This window comes from Carettochelys insculpta, chromosome 2 (assembly GCF_033958435.1).
Source record: "Carettochelys insculpta isolate YL-2023 chromosome 2, ASM3395843v1, whole genome shotgun sequence".
Classification (NCBI taxonomy): Eukaryota; Metazoa; Chordata; order Testudines; family Carettochelyidae; genus Carettochelys; species Carettochelys insculpta.
The window spans coordinates 265434857-265447833 of NC_134138.1; the positions used below are offsets into that span (position 1 = coordinate 265434857).

A 12977-nucleotide genomic window follows, 5' to 3' on the forward strand; every position below is an offset into this window, starting at 1 on the left:
TTAAAGGTAAATTGCTAAAAGTAGGAGTGATATTCAAAAGGTCCTGACTACACAGTTAAATCGTTGAATATACAATTCACAGAGTTTGTTCATTTAAAGCAGTATTTAAAAAAAAAAAAAAAAATCACTCACAGTCTGAGATCACAGGAAGATGTAGATGGTATATACCGCCAAAGGAAAAACAAAATATTGGGCAGTAATCCACCTTTTATTGTACTCCTGCGTATATATTAACTGCCAGTCATCCGCTCTGTCAGACCAGACCAGACTTACTGAAATTTATAACTTCCACAAGGTGGTGCTCTTGCATCAAGAATGTTACCATACTACTTTATGGGGGGAAAAAAAATGTAATGGCACTGTAATTCTTACCTCCGGATGAAAGAAAATTTCAGGTCCAAGAAACCTCTCATACCCAACATCTATAATGAATTTTTTTTTGTTGATTGCATTGATGCCTGTGTACTGTTTGATCCATTTTCGTGGATCAACATCATATTTGGCAAATTCTTTTACTATGTCGGGGCAAATGTAACAATACTTTTCCTGTGAACAAATACCATGCATTAAAAGTTGCCTAAACTGATCACACACAATTATTAAATACACTAAGGAATATTTTAGGAAAACAGTGAAAAGTCCTTAATTGGAGAATCAAAAGTCTAAATCTATTATGTTTTACGTTTGATAAATACCGTTCTTAAAATTCTAACTTTATCCTTCCGAAACAGGCTGTTTAGGAAGAGTCCTACCAATTTATTATGTAAGGCTCCCAAGTCCTTAAATGACATGCACAAGATCCCACTGATTCTAATAAGGCTCCACTCAAACATCTTAGCTGCATAGAATGTCACTGAAACTGCTGGGCTTCTGAAAGTGGAGGGTCCATCTGCACACATTTAGTTCCATTATCAGTATTAGGTAATCATTCCAGTGATATCACACAAGACTCAGACTGAGGTTTTATGAAGAATTTTCTTAACTAGCATAATTGAAATGTGACCCAAACTCTAAGGCAGGAGCAGGGAACCTATGGCCACAGGACAGATCTGGCCGTGGCTTACTCGAATCCGGCCTGCAGCATGCCTTGACAGGCACATACCCTACCTCTACCCCCAAGGCTGGAGTACAAGCACTAACAGCCCATAAGCTAGGTCAGTGAAGTTTCCCTCTCCCTTCGGCCCCCTCAGTAGTGTGTGGCCCCTGACTTGACTTTTCTCTGAAGCCTGAATCAAATGCCAATTTCACCTTTAAAACATGTACCTATTATTCAAAAGAAAATATTTTGATAATTATTCATATTTCTCCTTGCTTCCCTTTACAAAATGAGGGGGAAATTTTGTAAAGAGCTCAGATAGAAGGAAAATATATATATAGTTAGAAAATTCTGATATTTATGTATGTAAAGAGAGCTACAGGCTGTGTTAATAAAATTAAAACAAAACAAAAATTTACCTTAAAAGCAATATAAATTTTACACCAATTTTTACCTTTATGGCTTTTGCTGTCTCCAGAGACTGTTCAGGGGGAATTCCCACCTCCCTCTCTCTTAGGAGCTGCTGAATGAAATATGTAATATCTCTCCCTGCAATAGGGATATGTCTGATGCAACTGCCAATTACGTATCCTTCTGCCTATGGGAAAAAATGATTAGAAAAAGATGGTGTATGAAGTAACAAAAGTTAATAGACAAACAATGTTCTTTTTACCCAGTATCTTGATTATTTTTAAACTAAAAATGAAACATTGGCACCATTCAAGTTGGCCTCAAATTTATAAACCCTTACTCCTGCTAGATGCTACTTTCTAAGGCCCTTAATATTTAGCAATATCGGCTGTTAATAGTAATCTAATACAAATATCAGCACAGAGAGTAAAAAAGATGAGTAAAAGGATAATATTAAATGCAAGCTGAAGGTTATCTTAAATGTATGCACCGTCTACGAGATCTTTTTCAGGAATGATCTACAAAAGGCAAAAATTATTCATGAAACAGAAAGCAGGTATTCTTCATAACAAACTGAAAAAATGGGTAGTGAAGAAAAGCGGTTAGAAAAATACCAAAGAAACAAAAAATGTATTTAAGGGGAGGGAAAGTGGCCAATAAGCACAGTAAAGTGAAGTGATGTTTAAAAATGCACCCTGAAAAAGGCAATAAGAAAAAGATAAGAGAACAAGTAAAAGGGTAATATTGGCCACAGCCAGTAACAGTAAACACAGCACAGAGGTCATTCAGACACATTACATGTTTTGTAAATATACCAGATCCCATAATTGGAACAGAAATTAGACTGCAGAAAAAATAATTACATCTTTGAGGAATAGCTCAGTCTTTGAAGGGGGGTTTTCAAGGTTGTGGGGCAGGTTAGATTATTAAAATAAAAAACCCACCACTGTGAGGTATGGCGATACATCCCACTGTGAGGGCCAGGGATGGACCTCGAGAGGTCATCAAACCCACTTCCAGCTCTATGAGATATGTATCCTGAGAGGCTTAGACAATTAGAAACAGACCAGTTGCTTGTGGTGTGCTTATATACTCTTGCCTCTGTTTCGCACAAATAAAATGTACTTTTAAGTGTAGAAAAATAGCATGAGGAAATACCTTACATTCAAAAGGTAAAATACTGTACAGATGTCCAACCCAAAATATTTTGTACATGGAACTCCCCACACAGAAAAGGGCTACACGTTCAGGCAAAGATGAAATCATCTTGCCATCATGTAAGACTATCTAACACACTTATCAACTTTCCAAATTTGAGCAAATATTGGTCATGGGAAAATTTTGGATACAGAAGGATGTGTGGACAGGATTTATACAATAGGACTCTCCAATAGGCATACTGACCCCTCTTTCATGGCCTTCTTATATGAAGACAGGATATTAGGCCAGATGGACCTTTGGTATGGCAGTTCTTACTCTGACCTCAAAGAGAAAGAGCTGTAAGGGCACTTAATGAACTTAGACTTCAATTTTTTAAATACCACTACAGTGTGAACCTCTCTAATCTGGCACCCTTAAGACCTGACTGTGCTAGACAAGAGAATTTGCCAGAACATGGAAGATCATGTTGTCTACCAGCATTATCAACACTTCTACTATTCACTGGGCTCTTAGAAGACATTTAGGGGTAAATTGCGACTATAACTAACAGCACAGAACACTGAGAGCCAAGACTGGCAGCAGGAAACAAACTTTATGGGACCACAGAAAATTGGACCATACCCAGGATATGTGGTCATCCAGCCAATGAAAATCATTCTGGATTAAGGATGTTGCTGGTCAAGAGTTCCAGATTACACAGGTTCCACCTGTACTGCAACCATATTTGAAAAATGCTGAGTTTTCTGAGCCAATAACATCCCTACAAAGTTGAAAATTTTCAAAATCTGATTTATGTTTACATATCCTGTACTGCAGGAATTTCTAATTACATTACCTATAGTTTGATCTTAAAAATTAATGTGACAGTATCCCTTTTACTCACACACACACACACACACACACACACACCTCTAACCCTCCACCACTCTTCCACAGTGCCACAATTAATATCCACAAAAACCAAAGAAATTTTCACACAAACACACAAAGAGTTTAAGAACTTAAACTAGATCCGACTACTTACCACAGGAATTACATGTGTTACTCCATCTCCACTATCAATGACTACTCCTGTTAATGTACGTTCACCAACCTGCCGTGAAGTCCAAGATGCAGCTAAGGCCAACACTGCCTAGATAAGAAACAAGGTTAGTATGTAGATATGTATAGAACATATTAACAAATAATCTTAGGAGATCTTGCTTCAAATATTTTAAGTATATGCTTGCAGAAGACCATACATACACCAGTTACACTGTACTTTAGAAGTATAGATTGAATTTGTTCACCTGAACAGCAATGTAAAGTCCTGGTATGTTAAAAGATTCAAACATGATTTCGGCAAGATACTCTCTGTTTTCTGGAGTGTTCAGTGGAGGCTCTGTCTGTAAAGAAAAGTCACTTTATTAAAAACCTAACGCAGGTCACACTTATCAAACATAGTTCCTGATGCAGTAGTAAGCAATTTTTTCAGTTTACGAATTCATTCAAGAAATCCAAATAAGTGTCAGGCAAATAGCTCTGATTCATTTATTCTTTGGTAGGTAGACACAGAGCCAACCTTCCACAACATGGCTGTTAATCATTAATTTTTCAAAGAAATGTTATTTAGAAAAGAAAAAGAAAAACTGGTCTGACATGGGAACAGAAATGACATCCTGTGGCCATAATAGTGTCCCTTTCACAGGTAAGGGGTATAAGAATGAAGAAACATCCAGAATAAGGCCAGGTCTACACTAGGGGAGAAAGTCAACCTAAGATAAACAACTCCAACTATGAGAATAGCATAGCTGGAGTCAACGTACCTTAGGTCCCCACAAAGAGAAGTTACTCACCGTAGTAACGATGGTTCTTCGAGATGTGTCCCCGTGGTTGCTCCACAATAGGTGTCGGGCTCGCCCCGGCGCCGCAGATCGGAAACTTTCCAGCAGTTTCTGCCGGACCGCGCATGCACCGGCGCGCGCCACTCCCTTGCACACCCCCGGCCACGTGCGCGATCCGGTCCCCACCAGTTCCTTGACCAACCGCCTCGAATGCTCCTGAAAAACACTAAACAGAGATCCGAAGCGGGGAGGATGGGCAGGTGGTGGCGCACCCACGGGGACACATCTTGAAGAACCATCGTTACTACGGTGAGTAGCTTCTCTTTCTTCCTCGAGTGTCCCCGTGGGTGCTCCACGATAGGTGACTACCCAGCAGTAACCCAAGTAAGGAGGTGGGTAATCGGTTTATGTGCAGCTTGCCCCCGAAAGGACCGCTGTCGAGAGGCAGGTATCCTCTTGGACTACCTGGTGTAGGGCATAATGCTTGGCGAATGTGTCATAGGATGACCAGGTCGCCGCTCTACAGATGTCTTTTAACGCGATGCCCTTGAAAAAGGCTGTTGATGCCGCGACCGCCCTGGTGGAGTGAGCCGCGACCGCCCTGGTGGAGTGAGCCGCGACCGCCCTGGTGGAGTGAGCCGCGACCGCCCTGGTGGAGTGAGCCCTAGGCGGGGCCAGTAAAGGAGTCTTTCGAAGTTCGTAGCACATTTTTATACAGCTCACAATGTGCTTCGAAATTCTCTGTGGGGAGAGACCCTCTCCTTTTGACCTGGGAGCGAGAGAGACTAGGAGTCTGTCCGTTTTCCGGAAGGACTTAGTTCTGTCTATGTAGAAGGCCAACGCCCTCCTCACATCCAGGAGATGTAGGCGTGCCTCCTTGCTGGAGCTGTGAGGCTTCGGGTAAAACGAAGGTAAAACTATAGGTTCGTTAAGGTGGAACGCTGAAGAAACTTTCGGAACAAAGGCTGGGTGCAGCCGTAAGGTTACCACCTCCTTTGAGAATACTGTGCAGGGCGGCGTTGCCATGACTACTGCGAGCTCGCTCACCCTGCGAGCTGACGTGATTGCAAGGAGGAAGGTTGTTTTTATCGTAAGGAGACGTAGGGGAACTGTAGCTAAGGGTTCAAAGGGTGGGCCCGTTAGCGCGCTGAGCATTAGGTCCAAGTTCCACGATGGTGGAAGCGGTTTCCGAAGGGGGTACAGGTTTACCAGCCCCTTCAGGAACCTGGTAACAATAGGATGGGCAAACACCGTGGGCCCTTCCTCTTCATGCCAAAAAGCCGATATAGCAGCGAGGTGGACCTTCAGAGAGGAAAGGGAGAGCCCGCCTTTTTTGAGGTCCAGTAAGTATTCTAGTATTACGGGTATAGGCACATCAAGGGGAGCTAATTGCTTGGCAGAACACCATGCAGTGAATCGAGTCCATTTCTGCTTGTAAGTCTTCCTGGTGGAGGTCCTTCGGCTACTCTCCAGGACTACTTGTACTCCCTCCGTACATGTACTCTCTAGTGAGCTGAGCCATGGATTAACCATGCTTGTAGGCGCAGGTCTTGAGGGTGTGGATGCACTATGGACCCCTGGGCCTGCGTGAGCAGGTCTGGTGCCGCCGGAAGGGGAAGTGGTGGGCGGTCCAACATACACAGAAGCGAGGGGAACCACGTTGACGATCCCACGTTGGGACTACTAGGATCATGCGGGCTCTCTCCCTCCTGGCTTTCTGCAAGACCTTGTGGATGAGCACTGTGGGGGGAAACACAAAGCGGGGGGCCCTTCCACGAAATCGCGAATGCATCCCCCAAGAACCCCCACCCCAGTCCTGCCCTGGAGCAGTACTGGGGGCACTTCTTGTTGTGCTGGGTGGCAAACAGATCGATCTGGGGAAACCCCCATGTATGAAAGATCGGTCGTAGCAGATCGGAGCGGATCTGCCATTCGTGCGTAGAGGGCAAAGAGCCTGCTCAGCTGGTCTGCCTTCATGTTGTGAGCTCCTGGTAAGTACGAGGCCTTCAACGTTATATTGTTGGCGATGCACCAGTTCCACAGCCGGACTGCTTCCGCACATAGGGCACGGGATCAAGCTCCTCCTTGTCGATTTATATAAAACATGGTGGAGGTATTGTCTGTATTGATCCCAACTACTTTGCCTTGTATGTGGTCTCGAAAGTGCTTGCAGGTGTTGAACACTGCTCTAAGCTCCAGTATATTTATATGCAGTGACTGTTCCGTAGGGGACCACAGTCCTTGCATTATCTTGTCGCCGATGTGTGCTCCCCACCCTATGTGGGAAGCGTCAGTAATAAGAAAAATAGAGATTTGTGGTTGGTGAAAGGGTACCCCTGTTAGCATGTTCTTGGGGTTTACCCACCATTGCAGGGATCTGCGCACCTCTATCGTGGGCGACACCACCCTGCGGACAGTGCGGGACGCCGGCTTGTAGACGCTCGCCAGCCAATGTTGCAGGCTGCGCATATGCAATCTGGCATTCTGTACCACAAACGTTGCCGCTGCCATGTGGCCTAGCAGCTGCAAGCACGTTAAGACTGGCACCGTGGGGCTGTATGTAATGACTTGCACCAGGGAACCGATGGCGTGAAATCGGGCAGCGGGTAGATAGACCCTTGCTGTAATAGAGTTTATACGTGCCCCTATGAACTCTATGTCTTGTGCGGGGTCGGTCTTTGACTTCGCGAGGTTGATGACCAGGCCCAGCGAAGAAAACATGTTTGCTATTACACGTATCATGCATAGTACCTCTGCCTTCGAGGCCCCTTTCAGTAGGCAGTCGTCCAGATATGGGAATATAAATACCCCGTCTGTGCAGGTAGGCTGACACCACTGCCAGGGTTTTGGTAAAGACTCTGTGGGCCGAGGAGAGGCCAAACGGCAGGACCTTGTATTGGAAATGTTCTTTGCCGACCATAAAACGGAGAAAGCGTCTGTGTGCCGGGTGGATCGTTATATGAAAATATGCATCTTGTAAGTCCAGGGCTGCAAGCCAATCTCCATTGTCCAGTGCCGTAAGTATAGAGGCGACTGTGATCATCCGAAAACGCTGTTTGCGCAAGTACCGGCTGAAGCCTCGAAAATCTAAGATGGGCCTCCAGCCTCCTGTTTTCTTCTCTGCGAGGAAGTAGCGTGAATAAAACCCTTTCCCCTGGAGTCGCTCCGGTACTTTTTCCACCGCCCCTATGAACATAAGATGGTCCACCTCCTGCTTGAGTTTCGCCTCGTGGGAAGCATCCCTGAGATGAGGCCTGGGCGGAGGTTTTGGCGGTGGGAGCGACTGGAAGGGGATCGCGTAACCCATGGCTATGATCTCCAGTACCCATTTGTCTGTGGTGATCTTTTGCCATTGTGAGTGGAACAGTCGGAGGTGATGATGGAACATTAGTTGGGGATGGCATTGCGCGATGGTAGTCATGGTGCAGCCCTCGACTTGTCTGTCAAACTTGTTGCCTTTGGGCCTGCCCTGAGGATGCACGGCTCTGTTGGGAACGTCGCCTAGGAGTTCTATACTGTTGCTGCTGTTGATGTCGCCTTTGGTCGTAGCCCCGTTGGTACTGAGCACGCTGAGGTTGGTATGGGTATCGCCTTTGTTGAGGGTAATACTTTTTCTTTCTGTATGGAGGGGTATAAATACCCAGGGTTCTGAGTGTAGCTCGAGTCCTTACTGGAGTGAAGGACTGAATCAGTTGACTCTGCAAACAACTTCTGCGTGTCGAAGGGGAGATCAACAATTTTTGCCTGCAGATCCCTCAGGATACCCGATGTCTGCACCCAGGATTCCCTGCGCACGACCACTGCTGTAGCCGTTGAGCGTGCCGCCGTGTACGCTACGTCCAGGGCGATCTGGACTCCCATCCTCGAAGCTGCATAGCCCTCTTGCACAATGACCTTCAGCACCGGCTTCTTATCTTCCGGAAGCGAATCCATGAGAGAAGTAAGCCTGGAGTAATTGTCAAAATTATGGTTCGCTAGATGTGCTGCATAATTTGCCACTCTCAACAGCAGGGTGGAGGAGGAATATGCCTTTCTGCTGAATAGCTCTAGCTTCTTGGCATCTCTGTCTGTGCCCCCCGCTTTGTACTGGGAAGTCTTTGATCTCTGCTGAGACGATTCTACCACCAGTGAATTTGGTTGTGGGTGACTAAACAGGAACTCCATGCCCTTCGCCAGGACGAAGTATTTCTTATCCACTCTCTTGTTTATAGGTGGAGCAGAAGCCGGGGTCTGCCATATGGTGGTGGCCGACTCCATGATTGCTTCGTTGAGTGGGATAGCAATTTTGGATGAGGCCGGAGGTCTCAGGTTTTTGAGGAGCTTGTGGTGCTTCTCCTGCACCTCTGCTGTTTGGATGTCTTGCGTGAAAGCCACCCTTTTAAATAGCTCCTGAAACTGTTTGAGGTTGTCCGGGGGAGCAACATCGCCGGGGGCCGTAGCCTCATCAGGGGAGGACAAGGAGGAACCACTAGGGTAAGCCTCCTTCGAACTCTCAGGGTCCTGCGGTCGGTGGTACACCCTCTCGCTAGAGACTTGCGAGGGAAAAATCTCGGGGTTCCAAAATCAACTCCCCCTGAGACAACTGTGTTTCCGTCCCCGTCCGTGAGTGCCCACGGGGATATTGGACGGTCAGGGGGGACCTGCCCCTGGGTGTATGCCTGTGGTGTCTATGCCCAGCATGGTAAGGGCGACCATGGCAGCATGGGCACGGTTCCTGGGATGGAGACCTGGACCACTCTCGAGGTGCATACCCCCTATGTCTGGGAGAGCGAGATCTTCTCGATGACTGAGACAATGGTGAAACTGGTTTGTGATAGTACTCCAGGGGGTCAAATCCCAGAAAAGGCGAAGGTGGCCCGAGCCATGGTGACGCTGGTTGGAGGAACAGAGAAGGAGGCTCTGGGTAGGCTGGGGGAGACCCATGTCTTCTGGTTGGTGTGCACAGCATAAGGGGAGGGCTTGTTGAAAGCAGCCCTGCAGCCCTGTCCGGGGAAGGGCTGTGGTGATGGGTTTTTGCTGCTGCCTTTCCCCTCCCCTGCGGGGCTGGCACCACCCCCTCCATCCCGGGGATTTCGGCCCCGCTGTCGGCGCCGCGCTCGGCACACTTAGCTGCGGTGCCGCGCGGATAGCCTCCTCCAGTGCCTGCAGGCTGTGTGCCTGTTGGCCCTGCACCGTTGGCGCCGCGGGGATCTGTGCCACTTGCGGAGGTGCCGCCGGTTCCGGCACTTGCCTGGCCACTGCTCTGAAGGCTGTGCGTGCTGGCTGTTGAGTAATCAGAGGCTCAGTCTCTGCCACGTGCACTGCTGCACTGCCGCTTGTTTGTGACTGTGGCTGGGGGCTGTGTGCTACGCCCGTCCCACTCGCTGTGGCCGCCGGCAGGGATTGGGCTGGAGAGAGCTTCCTCCGTTTCTGCACCGAGGGGGTGAGGGACGCCACCTTCCTTGTATGGAGCCCTGTGGGTCCCTCCAATTGAGGCCTCTCCGGCACGTCTGGCTGGAGGGCCTTATCAAACAACAGCATTTTCAGCCGCATTTCTCTGTCCTTTCTGGCTCTGGCTGTGAGCTTTGCACAGAAGGAACACTTCTGGGTAACATGTGATTCCCCCAAGCACCTAATGCATTGACTATGCCCATCGGAGGCCGGCATAGCTTCACGGCAGGACTCACACTTTTTGAATCCTGAAGAAGACATTGCGGTGAGTCTTTTGTGCTGTTAATAGGGTACTTAGCACTGTCTCTGTGCCTGTTCCCCTCTCACGGACCCCAGCCTGCCGCGGCAGGAGGCCTACTGGCTTTCATGTCCCTGCATTGTCTCCACTCCTCCCCCTCTTTTACTAAAGCTTTCTACATATATTATTTTTATTTATTTATTTATTTATTTTTGCAAGAAAAGAAACCAACAATCTAACTAAAAACTCTAACTACGCTGACTCTGGCCGCAGCCTGAGTGGATTCCGTCTACAGCCGATGGCGGTTAAGGAGGAACTGGCAGGGACCGGATCGCGCACGTGGCCGGGGGCGTGCAAGGGAGCGGCACGCGCCGGCGCATGCGCGGTCCGGCAGAAACTGCTGGAAAGTTTCCAATCTGCGGCACCGGGGCGAGCCCGACACCTATCGTGGAGCACCCACGGGGACACTCGAGGAAGAACAGGAGGTTAACAAAATAAACTCTCCCGTGGACTTCACTTACAACCTCAAGACTGCAAAGAGTACCAGGACTGATTGATGTGCCCTTGGCATTTCGATTTACCGGGTCTATACTAGACATGCTGAAATCAAACCCCAGAAGATTGACTTCCAGCATGACTGTAGGAACTAAGTCTGGAAGCCATGTAGAATCAAGCAGGAGGGTTTATTACACACAGCGCTGGAGGAGTGCCACCTGGCCTGTCATGCTAGGCTCAGTGAAGCACTATCAAGCAACAGGTTACAAGTGATTACATAGGATATCAATGGGTGGTGAGAAGCAACGGAGAGAGAGGTCCCAAGCCCCTGGATAGGTGCTGGCAGCAAGACGTGATGAGTACAATAAGTCAGTAATCCAATAGGTTACACAATGACTCCACCTGTAACTTATATGCAACATTTTAGACAATACACAGGTGCTTTTTAATTTAGTCATCTGTTTCAACAACATATACATTGATTCTAGTCCTGCTTATTTATCCATGGGAGAAAAGATGCCTTTGTTCAATTGGGTATGATCCACAGGTCCATATCTGAAGGAGTTAGAATAAAACAATGAAAGTACATAAAACACATCACTTATTTGTAACACATTGTTCTTGTACCGAGGGCCCTGGATTTGTGAACAAGGGAAATGTCTTGGAGAGAATACTGAAAGGGAGGAGGGTATCTCATCCCTGGCAGCTCAGTCTTACAGCCTCTGGACTTGGCCTTGGAGCCCAGTTGCTGTAATTATTATCTTTCTCCAGACTACGAGAAAACTATGGCCTTGCTTGTAAGTTCCTTCTCACCCTAGCTGTATTTGTAAACCATGATACATGTTATGAGTTAGTTAGGTTTATACCAGACTATGAAATTTGAGCAGAAAAGTGAGAGGTCTTAAAAGAAACCATAATATGCATCAGGAACTTGGGATTTTCACCTTACAATGGCGAGCTGGTGCTTAAGTGTCGACAAGTCCTGAGACACTGAACCTGCAAACACTTATACAACTTCCTAACTTTCCTACTGCAACTGGTCCCACTGCATATCCAGCTACTCCTACCTAGAAGGGGTTTGAGTACCAAGGTGAGAAAAATGAAAATCTGCATTAATTTTGAAAATCTAAAATCAAATTGTTTGGCAGATCCCATGTAAGCAAGGAAATCTGATTGCATACAACCACTTAGGGCCATCTATACTACCACCTTCCTTCGAATTTTGAGAAAATTTTGAGGAGTAAGGGACTTTGAAGTACTGGCAGGTGAGCCGCGGCTAGACGTGTGCCGGTACTTCGAAGTTTAAAACTTCAAAGTTGCTGCGGGGGGGGAATTTGCTTAATGAAGTGCTGTGTATGCACCACAGCACTTCATTAGTAAGCTCCCAACACCTTAATTACCATCCTTCCTTCAAAGGAAGGTGGTAGTGTAGACAAGCCCTTAGTGTAACAAATATACAACCTCCTTTACAAACAATTTACATAGAACAGCCTGATGTTTAATTGTGAACAAGTTTCAAGGATGATCCAATCTGGGACCCTAACTACTTAATGGTGGTTTGTTTGTTTGGATTTTTTTTTTTTTTTTTAAAAAAAACAGCTATGCATTATGCAATCTTTATTATTTGTTTCTCCTATGCAAAGCCGCTGATTTTAAAAAAGCATTTTATATTAGGTAACTAATTTAATCTTCAAAAGAAACCTTTCACAGAAGGTAACACATAATTGTGCATGATTGCTAACATACAGCATATTGCTAAGTGACATTTTCATTGTAATGTTTTGTTTTATTGAAGTCAGACAATTATTTTAAGCAGCAACTGTAATTCAATCAAGCCACCCAAAATAAAGCCCTAACCAAGAAGCCCATTTTCAGAAGTGTACGGGAAACTGGCACTAAAGTGATTTTATACATTATTTCTACAGATATTAAAAAAAAAAGAAAATAAAAGTTACAAAAGGCTTCTAAGGCTTTTATACATAATAAAACCTACTTGTGCTTGGAATTATATTCAGCACTGTTCCATCTCCCATTCTGGGAAGCATTTTTGTACCTAGTCCCATTACTCACCATTAAAAAGTAATGATCTTCAGGTTCAGCACGAAGATATTTAAAAATTACTTGCTCCATGAATCTCTCCATGAGATCCCAGTCTTCAACAAGACCATGTCTTACAGGCCACTGAAGAGAAAAAAAGTTTTAAGTTTTAAGTATAGGTAGCAATACAATGAACATGAAAAGTGGGGTCCAACATCCTTGCCTGGCCCCTGGGCAAGGTAAGAGGATCCCTACTCCACATTCGCAGAAGGGACAGAATCTTGGGCCTAAGGGGCAGAGAGGGGCAGCTAGGCCTCAGCACCAGCCAGACCATGGCACCTCACAC

At 46.2% G+C, this 12977-nt stretch overlaps 1 protein-coding gene across 14 annotated transcripts in view; it reads right to left on the bottom strand.

Moving 5' to 3' along the window:
• ACTR3B (actin related protein 3B) overlaps positions 1-12977 on the bottom strand; it is a 73040-nt gene that overhangs the window by 28830 nt on the left and 31233 nt on the right. For all 14 annotated transcript variants that reach the window (XM_074986300.1, XM_074986301.1, XM_074986311.1 and 11 more), the window contains 5 exons: positions 12665-12775; positions 3898-3993; positions 3633-3740; positions 1491-1634; positions 373-546 (listed from right to left, as the gene is read on the bottom strand). In XM_074986300.1, the coding sequence (XP_074842401.1) occupies positions 373-546; positions 1491-1634; positions 3633-3740; positions 3898-3993; positions 12665-12775 (633 nt within the window). The remainder of the gene's footprint in view (positions 1-372; positions 547-1490; positions 1635-3632; positions 3741-3897; positions 3994-12664; positions 12776-12977) is intronic.